General features: G+C 44.5%; 1 protein-coding gene across 1 annotated transcript; it reads right to left on the bottom strand.

Moving 5' to 3' along the window:
- Nucleotides 1–6,742: 6,742 nt before the first annotated feature.
- Nucleotides 6,743–8,130, bottom strand: hoxa1a (homeobox A1a). Its single transcript, XM_053446928.1, has 2 exons — nucleotides 7,518–8,130; nucleotides 6,743–7,122 (listed from the first exon to the last, which is right to left on the bottom strand). The coding sequence occupies exons 1-2, from the start codon at nucleotides 8,122–8,124 to the stop codon at nucleotides 6,743–6,745; spliced, it is 987 nt and encodes a 328-aa protein (XP_053302903.1). The 5' UTR covers nucleotides 8,125–8,130.
- Between the last annotated feature and the right edge of the window lie 1,671 nt (nucleotides 8,131–9,801).

Below are 9,801 nucleotides of genomic sequence, written 5' to 3'. Positions count from 1 at the left end.
GTGACAACAAAAGGCAACAATCAGACAGACAGACAATACTCAGATCCCTGCCAGAGGCAGTTCCCACTATTGTGGACAAACACATAATCACACACAGACACACAAGGTAAGAAGAAAATCAGCCACGCTGTCAAACTTGCCCAACACAGCTGGAGATAGGCCACACATATGAGTAGGATTAATCACATGGTGCATTTTAAAAAAGACATTATTCCAAAAAACAATTGATCTTATCAGGATTGAGGATCCTGAGATCAGGGAAGATCGAGTGTATGAGGTCTCAAATGCAAGAATTATTAAAAAGCCATGAGCACTGCAATTTGTCTTGATTATAGTATTTAAGAATGTGTTTGATGTTAATGGAGATTCATTTTATCCAGATAAAGAGAAGGAAAACATGGAATTTATAATTAAAGACAAATATACTTTCTGATGATAAAGACATAACACTCAAAGACTTCCTAATGCCTGATTGAGACAAAACACAGGGTTAAGCAAACTTGAATTTGTCTTTTGCACAACTTCAACATTGAGTTGCAACTATTTTATAATACATTTTTCATTTCACTTATTTAAACATTTTTATAAATCATTCTTGTTGATGATTATGATGAATACAAATTGACATATTCAGATTTTCTTCTCTGTGTCTCTGTTCGTGCTCCCTGTCATTTACTCATGCAAAACTCTTCTAACACATACGGTTTGAACCTGCCAGAGGTTCCATGGTGGTTTTTCCTGTCAGGGTTGTGTATGTGTGTGTTTCTGTGTGTGTGTGTGTGTGTGTGTGTGTGTGTGTGTGTGTGTGTGTGTGTGTGTGTTTGGGTATGAGTGTGTTCCTGTGTGTGTGCCAGAGAGAGAGAGAGAGAGAGAAAGAGAGAGGATGAACAGCCTGTCTGTCAGGTGTTGGTACTCACATTAGTCACGTAAAAAACAAAGGATTCTGGGAAGTGACAATGGCCAACACAAAGAGCATCCAGACTCCACTCAGTGTCACCCGATCTCTTCTCCGTGTGTGTGTGGGTAGATAAGTGTGTGTGGGTGTCTGTGGGTGTGTATGTGTGTGTGTGTGTGGTGGGGGGGCTTCTTTCTTTAGGGGGTGAGGGCGCCTCATTGGCTGCCATGCTAGGGTCAGGCTGAGGTCAGGACGTGTTTGATGGATGGATCTCTGTCTCTAGACCACGGCCGTTCTCCCATGCAGTCGTCTCTCCTCCTCTGGGCCTCAGAGCTGCTAAAGCGTCCCGGCTGTGCTCTCCCCTCCTCTCCTCACATCTCTTTGTGCTTGCTCCACTCGGCCGAGTATGGGACTGCTTCAGCCGACAAACATGGAGCTCAAAGAAAACTGCAGACCACTCTCTGAGGTGAGTTCTGTTGCGTAGTCGTGGACGAACCACTCTCCAGTCAGGCTCTAGCCTCCACCACTTAACCCCCTCTTCTTCTCACCTATCTCACATCCCAGCTACCATCATCTAACCAGCATCACAGACATACGCAGAAGCAGCAGGACAGACCGCCACTGACCACATGATGTCACCTCTCCTCTCCTTCCCCTCCTTCTCTTCCTCCATCATACTGTCAATCCCCTCCATCGGCACCGTCCCTTTATCGGCACATGGAGATGCACATCTGTCCATGCAGGAATTCATTTTGGCTGCCAATCACACCAGGCCAGTGGTCAATGAGCGCAGACGTGCCAATACCTCAACGACCCTGATGAGTGACTTCTGTCCGTCTGCCTCTCGAGGCTGCCAGAACTTTCAGTCTGCTGCTGAGACTCAGTCGGACTCAGAGAAGAGACGGTTTTCCTCACTCTCTTGTTCCAATCAGGAAGAACCATAGCTGATCATAAACAAACCACTACTGGGATGTGTGTGTAAGGACGTAGTTGGATCAATGCACGTGTCCCTGCGGAGGCCTCCACTGATATTTTAGTTCCTATCTCTGCACCTCCCATTTGCATAATGTCCCAGGATTTCTCTATTACAATGGAGAAATGAGGCTGAACCGTAAAAGCTTTGGTCAATAAGGTTTGATGGAATTGCCAAATGGATATTTACCATGGGTGGTGCAGTGAAATTGCCTTCTGAGCTTGTGTGCTTCCTCCATTTTCTTCTTACTTAATAATTCTGTCGGGGGTTTATAGTCCTTCCCTTTGTCTTTGCACACACACATACACACAAATAAGCCTCAGGGGAAAAAATGAAAACATAAAACATATAGGTGAGAATTCAGAGGATGAGACCTCGGCGTGACACCACCGCGCTGACAAGTTCTGAAATCTATTTCCTCTCTGTTTCTCTCACTGCACTGTGAGCCACTGCATACATGTACAAACTCTCCTCTGACCTTATAGTATCCCCAAGCACTGCATCTGTGTGAAAGTGTGTGTATATGTGGATTCCAGATACCTGTACCTTTTCAGCTGGTGGCCTGTGAATCACGGTGTCATCCCCGTTTCCTCTTCCTGTCTCACAAATCATCTCGCTGCAGCCCCTCATGCTGTTGGAGAAGATGTGACACATTATGTTTTATTTTGCGAGCTGCTTATTTGTTTATTATCCTTATATTCAGTCTCGAGGAGCCCATGTATCATTTTACATCTTCTGAGGATTCCCAAAGTTTTTTGTGATTTAGCCCAGACAGAAAACTCTTTATTTAACCATTTGAAGCATGTTGTTCTTCTCCTTTATGAAGTTTGAGAGCAAAAATATCTGAAGAGATGAAATGGTCATAAACATCATATTACTGTTAGAATAAACACATTTTAAAAGCTTTGTTTCATTTGTTAATATTATTAATATTAACACTTTATTATAATTTAGAAATGATAAATGTTAAGATAAGTTAATTTAGATTTAAGTTTATTATCTCGTAAGATTGTTAGCATAACTATTATAATTTTTTAATGCTTGAAAAATTAAAAACCTATTATTTAGAATGAAACCACGTCTAAAATTATAAATATGCAAAGAAATACAAACAATAACAAAACTTAGATAAAAAAAATTAGTTATAAAATTATATATATATGTGTGTGTGGGGGTGTGTGTGTTAAAATGTATCCAATTATCAGTTTGGTAAATCATTTTAAGCAAGTAAAAATTTTAAGTAAACATGCGTAACAATTTAAAAGTTGTTCGATACTCCTTCCGTTATGAAGGGTAATATTCAACTTAAATTACAAGTTGATGTATTTAAAATATACATTCACCTTTTACCTTCGTTTCTGATGAAAAGTGTAACAACTATTTCGCTTTCTATTTGATAGATTAGAATTAAGGGGATCGGTGTCGAAAAATAGTTTACTCCATGTGTGCCAGGCCTGTTCCAATCCCCATGGCACAAATGTGTGGTTGGCACCAGGCGCATCAAGGACGCACAGATGAAATCCTCATTTCTGCTTCACCTTCTTAAAGTCGAGAGCTTTAACCGTCCGTCCTTCTTTTCACAAATCCCTAATGGTTTGTGTCAAACATCTGTCATCGTCCGTGTGTTTATTTGAGGGTCTTAATGGGAACCATCAGCCGCGCACGCAGGGCCAGACTCTCGGTACAGGGACAAGAAACCGCGTCCAAATTTCACAAGGCTGAGGTCATTCCAGCGTTCAGCGCCGAGTGTGGACGTGTCTTGATCAAACCGTCCTCATGGGGCTCGACTCTGTGGCTGCTTGTTTGTCCAGAGCGGGTCTGTAAACTGGCGATCAGGTTTGGGTGGTGCTGGGACAACAAACTCCAAGTGTGACCGAAGGGTGACCCCGGGCTTTTTCTTTTGAGGATCAGCTGCGTTTCGAATTCCAGTGTGTGGCCACTGCGAAGCGCACAGGGGCCTGAGAGGGGACTGTGGAGAACAAGCTTTCAATGTATTAGAATCTAGTTTATCCAATCATACACACCGTGTAACTAACGTTTTAATGAAATACGTAAGGAGGGGGAAATATTGTTCACCGTGATAATATTTAACATCTACAATATTGTCCAGATTAAACACATAAACATTTTTATTCTCGAATTGGGGGCCAAACTTTCGTCAGTCCTTGTTGCACAGAGAGGAATTTGTAATTACAGGCAAAATAGTGGCACACCAGATGTGTTGATTTAGAGGGACAGCTGTGGACATATTTCAATTTGGTTGCCAATTGACATTTCGTCAGTAATCCAACTCGTGAAAAGGTTATTTATATGATATAAATATCCCATATAAATATGTAGTCTATAAAGTGAATCATGTCCAGCCCCGCTTTGATATTTTTTGAGGTTCGGTGAAAACTAATTAGTCACAAAACTAAAAAAAACTACAAGTTGTAAACATTTTTGTAAAATATTCTGAAACCCTTTGTCTGATTTATAAATCAGTCACATTACAACAGCCATTTAAATTATATTTTCTTCGATTCAAAATAGTGTTAGTTTAGAATTAGTTTAGTTATTTGTATTCAGTTGTGCTATATCGTCAGTAAATCCTCAATCTATCAGTTTAAACTTCATCAGTAATTCTACGGTAATAATTTTAAAATATGTTAAATTATTTTATAAAAAGCTGGAATGCTGACTTAATCGAGTGCTAACTAATATTTTTTTTGTTGGCCTTAAAACACATAAAACAAGTTTTTACAACGCTCTTGTAAAATAGTTACAATTCCATTTAATAGCTTACATTAACAACGCTTTAAACCAACATGACCAACATTGTGTTTAAAACCAAGATCAGAATAGACCTAATTTCATTACAAAAATCATATACTTCGGCTTTTGTACAGATAGAAGAAATATTCATCATTATTTTATCTTTCTCTGTGAATGAGAGATTTTCTATCACCTCATTCTCATTCAGATTTTCCTGACTAACACATTCAGGCTCCTGCACAACGTCTCATCCTTCTCTATTTACACCGAAACAACACAATGAGGGTCTGTGCTGCTTCACCACCAACCTCGTTAGAGGTGCGGCCTTTGTCCTGAAAGCAGAAAAACACGTGGTACGCCACGTTAACAGTGTCGAAAGTGACCAGAAATATGATTAATACAAACAAAAAAAATCTTTCCATTTAAACTTACACTCATTGCTCTCCCTGCAGTGAATTACACAGAGCGGTGCAGCTCCGTGGCTCCGCAGCTCCAACACAGCAGCTCCTGCAGGTAGATGCCAGGTAAAAGGTGAACGTCGCTCATTAATCACGCGTCTTTCTGCCCTTTTATGGCGGGATGGCCTCGCATCCTGCACGCCAGGAATTAAAATAGCAACAGAAGCAGGAAACAGCTTTTTCTTTGGTTTGAAACATCAGAGGGATGCAGGTAAAGTTGAAATTGGAGGACAAGATAGTATTTCAATTTCAGAGTCTGGCTTATAGGCACAATTGTTAGATTTTATGAAATTGCATCTATATAAAAACTTATATCTTTAGAGACAAATTCACAAACCAGGTTTCTTGAAATAACTGCTCTTATTAAGGTGTTGGTTAGTGTAGCTGTGACAGGCGGCGCTGCAACTTTTCACTGTTCTTCATGTCATCAGGGGTTGGTGAGGACACCTACATGTAACTTGAGGGAACTGAGGAGTTTACGCTGACAGGGCCAGTGGGCCCCATCCTTGTCGATAGCCTAACCTCGATGTTTAATCAATACGATAATCTTTTTTGTCCCTTCAATAAGCCGAGGGCTCGATGAGGTTGTCATCTCAAATGACGCGCCCTCATCTCCTCCGTGGATAAACATGCTGTTTTTTATGCCAATAACGCTTCACCCCAGGGACGTGAGCGCGCGTGGCCGCATACATTGAGAGACTCTGAGATGCCTGAGACAACGTGCTGCTCCTGGAGCGGTGAAGCCACGGAGAGAGCCCTGCAATGGGGGGATATAAGTGGAGGAGGTGCGTCAAATTAATGTGAAAAGTCTGCCTGCATCTGTCTCTCCAAAGACAGTTCCCCTCAGCAACGACACAAGAAGAGTTTTTAGAGGTAAACGCACTTTAATACTCATGATTGACCCGTAAACGTCTCTCTGGACAAACCACTTGGCATGTGATCCACTGGATTAAATAGACAACAGATACAAGCCTGGGACATGCATGGCCGCAATGCCCGATTCCACCGACTGATAAAACTCAGCGTCCCGCTAATAATACATGAAAGCATTACGCATCATGCAAATCTCACACAATTAGACATTCAGACAGTCGCGACACGCAGACTCACAGGCCTGGAACACAGAAGTGACAGTGATTAAGGAGCTACGATAACAATGCACTCTATAACGATTAATTAACGAGGTCATCTCGTTGATTGTGTGATGCCTAATTGACGACATCCAGTGCAATCAGCCTGGCCGTGGCCATGACGCACAACTTTGGCACATATGAGGTATTTGTTTGTGTGTGCGTCTTTGTGACTTAACATCGGTCCATTCAGCAGCACCAGTCAGAGGCCAGTGAATGGAAGGTGCTGGATATATATTGGCACCGCCATAGTCTTAGCGCAATGTTTAATTTCAAAAGTAAGTGGACACATTTGAAAGCTACATTTGCTTGGACAGCAATTTTCCTTGAAGCCGAACCAAATATACAATATAAAACAAATCTAGGACCAAGGAATTGTTCATATCATTGTCCAAAGTTCCAAATAGTGCAGTAACTTATTCTGGAGGTACATATAAGTTATCCATCAAGCTGAACTTTGGCTTTGATACACTGGACACGAGCTTTGGTATGTACAGGCCGCTTGTGGCCCAAAGTGGTAAAGAGGCAGTTGTTAATTGGAAGAGTAAGGATCGGCCCCCGTGGATGACAGCGTGGAGGATGTGGGAGAAGGAGTGGACGGGGATGAGATAGACTTTTCAGATGTAGCATCGTCCGTTTTCTCTTGATTGCCCTCTCCCGGCACGGAGGCTGACGCTTTGGCCGGCAGAAGCCCCTCCTTCTCCCGCTTCTTCTGCTTCATCCTCCGGTTCTGGAACCAGATTTTCACCTGAGTCTCGTTCAGCTGCAGCGCAGCAGCGATCTCCACGCGCCGTGCCCGCGTCAGGTACTTGTTGAAGTGGAACTCCTTCTCCAACTCCGTTAGCTGCTTGGTGGTGAAGTTGGTCCGGACCGTGTTCGGTTGACCCCCAAAGCCGTACTCCCCGGACCTGCCTGCAGACAGAGAAAACATCACTGTGAAACTCCAAGAAAAGAGAAAGCTGCCCTGCATGTTCTCTGCGCAGAACACATCAACAACTCATGGAGCAACTTTTACGCAGCAGTGACAATGACAGTTTGAAGCACGATGTAATATATGAATGTTTATATTATATGATATCTGCTGCCACTTTGCCTCTTGGCGCAATGTGATGTACTTTCAACATTTCAGCGTTTTCACATAACACAGCACAACAAATTATGAAGTTGGCACAAGCAGTTAAGAAGTGTCACGTTCGAATTCAACCACTTGGACTGGTTGCACTCTCGCACCAATTAGAGTTTGGGTCACTTTTAAACGGGTGATGTTTTCAGATATTACAGTGACATTGGCACCACTTGGCACCTACCTGTTTTCGGTGGGTTCCTCTTGACTTTCATCCAGTCGAAGGTCTGTGCAGAAGACGCAGCCTCAGACAGAGGTGAGCAACATGCCTCCAGGTGTGCAGCGTGCAGAGGTGACAGTGGGTTGGAGCACCCGGGAAAAGGGGTGGCTTGCTCGTGCCCGCCGCCGTAGGCAGCATGGGCATACTGCAGCTGGCCCAGGGGGGCGGCACTGTAACCTTGGCGATGCTGAGAGACCATTGGGGAGGAAATGTTACCCGAGTACATCAGTGGGCCGCACTGAGGAAATCCAGCTGTGGTGTCTACTTCCTGGTTTAGCGCGTAAGGGTTGTACGTAGCACAGAAACTTTGGGGTCCATAACTGGAGCTGCAGGCCGGGTGGGCCCCATAGGCGAGACCCAGGGAGCCCGCAGTAGACTGGTATGACCCCGGCTGGTGGGGAATGCCGTCAGGGGAAGCCCTGCTCGCCATGAAGCGGTCATCAGCGCCGCAGTTGTTAACTGTGACCGCGCAGGACTGGAAAGTTGTTATCCCGTGGTCCGAGTGGAAAGCCCTGACAGAGCATGAGCCACCTTCGCCGCTCATCACTGTGTAGTCAAGGAAGCTGCTCATTGTAGCATTGTCCTACCGGGACCGAGGGACAGTCCGTCTCTACAGACACCCTCTGATGTCTTCTTCTCTCCCCTCTTACCCTGAGTGACCGTGCCAACCTTTACCTATACTCTGTCCTTATCAGGGGAAGGAGGGGGGCGCGCACAGGCCGATATCAATGAACGGCTACTGTCACGTGGGCCCGGGTCAGCCAGTGAGACACTTGTCCTTATCCCCGTAGCCGGTGACAGATTGGTGTTTGAGTGGCTATTTAAATTCCAGGCGCTCGTCGATCAAGGTGACGCGCGTCGCCACTAATGTATTGGCCGAGCAAACAATGAGCTGGGAGGCAAACGGCGGCGGACAGCTCCGGGGTCGCATGAAGAGCGGGGGAACGGCACACACGGCGTCTTCTTACCCCATGCTGTACGCTCTGCAGCCCGGGGAAAGATTAACGCTAAACGCCCTCTGCAACCTCTCTCCAAGTGGACGACCTCACCTGACCTCAGGTACGCTTATTTTGGACTATAGGAGAATAGGTGTGTGTGTGTGTGTGTGTGTGTGTGTGTGTGTGTGTGTGTGTGTGTGTGTGTGTGTGTGTGTGTGTCTGTGACTGTGCCTGTGTGCATGCGCGTGCCCCGTGCGTATCTGTATTCGCCCATGCTGCCATATGCATAATAGTGTCATTCTCTCTCGATGGATGGATGGATGGCTCAGTGTCTGTGTGTGGGTGTGTGCGTGTGTGTGTGTGTGTGTGTGTGTGTGTGTATCATTGCCACAGGCTATCTGTGGGCTATCAGTGTCCCATTCCTCTGTTTCACGCTTTAACACTGTGAGGGATTAGCTCAGCAAATATTTCCCCAGTTTGACAGTGAGGGAGAGGCCGGGAGGTTTCACTCCTGACAGAAAAGTCTTTCAGCTCTTTTATAACTGTGTGCTCCTCCCTCATCAGGGTCGCATTAGAGATGTTCGGCACTGCTCTTGCTGGGGGGGTCGCAGGTGATGTAACGACAAGACAAGATATTGGACATTAAGATGATGGGGTATTAATTTTTGCCTCAGCCGGGGTCACGAGGTCTGCTATCATGGGCTATACACTGATGTTGCCCCCACGTGTATTCATTATGCATGTATATAATGATCAAATGATCCGATAATGCGTCGTGGAGCTATAATGCGCTCCTATATAGCCGGAGGTGCAAGTGTGGGCTGATTATCCTGTTAAGTTCATCAAATCAAGCTGTTAGAGAAATGGATGGCCACGAAAGGCGAGCGCTCAGCAGAGAGAGAGGGAGAGAAGGGAGAGAGAAGGGAAGGGGAGAGAGAGTGTGTGGGAGGGAGACATGCAGCAGCGAGTCCAACCTCTCACGGAGGAAGGAAAAGAGCGGGGAGGGAGAAGGAGGGAAGGAGGGAGGGAGGGAGGAAATAAGGGTCTGGTGGAGAGATGAGCGCCCCCTCTGGTGGCATGTGGTCAAACACAAAATATTCAATTTTGTTGATATTATATCATTATATGATTAGATAGATAGATAGATAGATAGATAGATGGATAGATAGATAGATAGATAGATAGATAGATAGATAGATAGATAGATAGATAGATATGATTCAATTTGATTATACAAGTATTATATTTTTACTCTATTATTTTTATTCATTGTGTACTCCCCATGTGGATCAATAAATAGGCTAATTCTC

Source organism: Pleuronectes platessa, chromosome 18, assembly GCF_947347685.1.
Source record: "Pleuronectes platessa chromosome 18, fPlePla1.1, whole genome shotgun sequence".
Classification (NCBI taxonomy): domain Eukaryota; kingdom Metazoa; phylum Chordata; class Actinopteri; order Pleuronectiformes; family Pleuronectidae; genus Pleuronectes; species Pleuronectes platessa.
Note: the sequence above shows the minus strand (reverse complement) of the source record. Positions and strands in the feature narration are given on the sequence as shown.

Bases quoted from the DNA above. Each gene is read 5' to 3' on its own strand.
- hoxa1a (XM_053446928.1), bottom strand. From the start codon at position 8,124: ATGAGCAGCTTCCTTGACTACACAGTGATGAGCGGCGAAGGTGGCTCA. The intron at 7,123-7,517 runs GTAGGTGCCAAG...CTCTGTCTGCAG, and splicing joins GAGGAACCCACCGAAAACAG to GCAGGTCCGGGGAGTACGGC.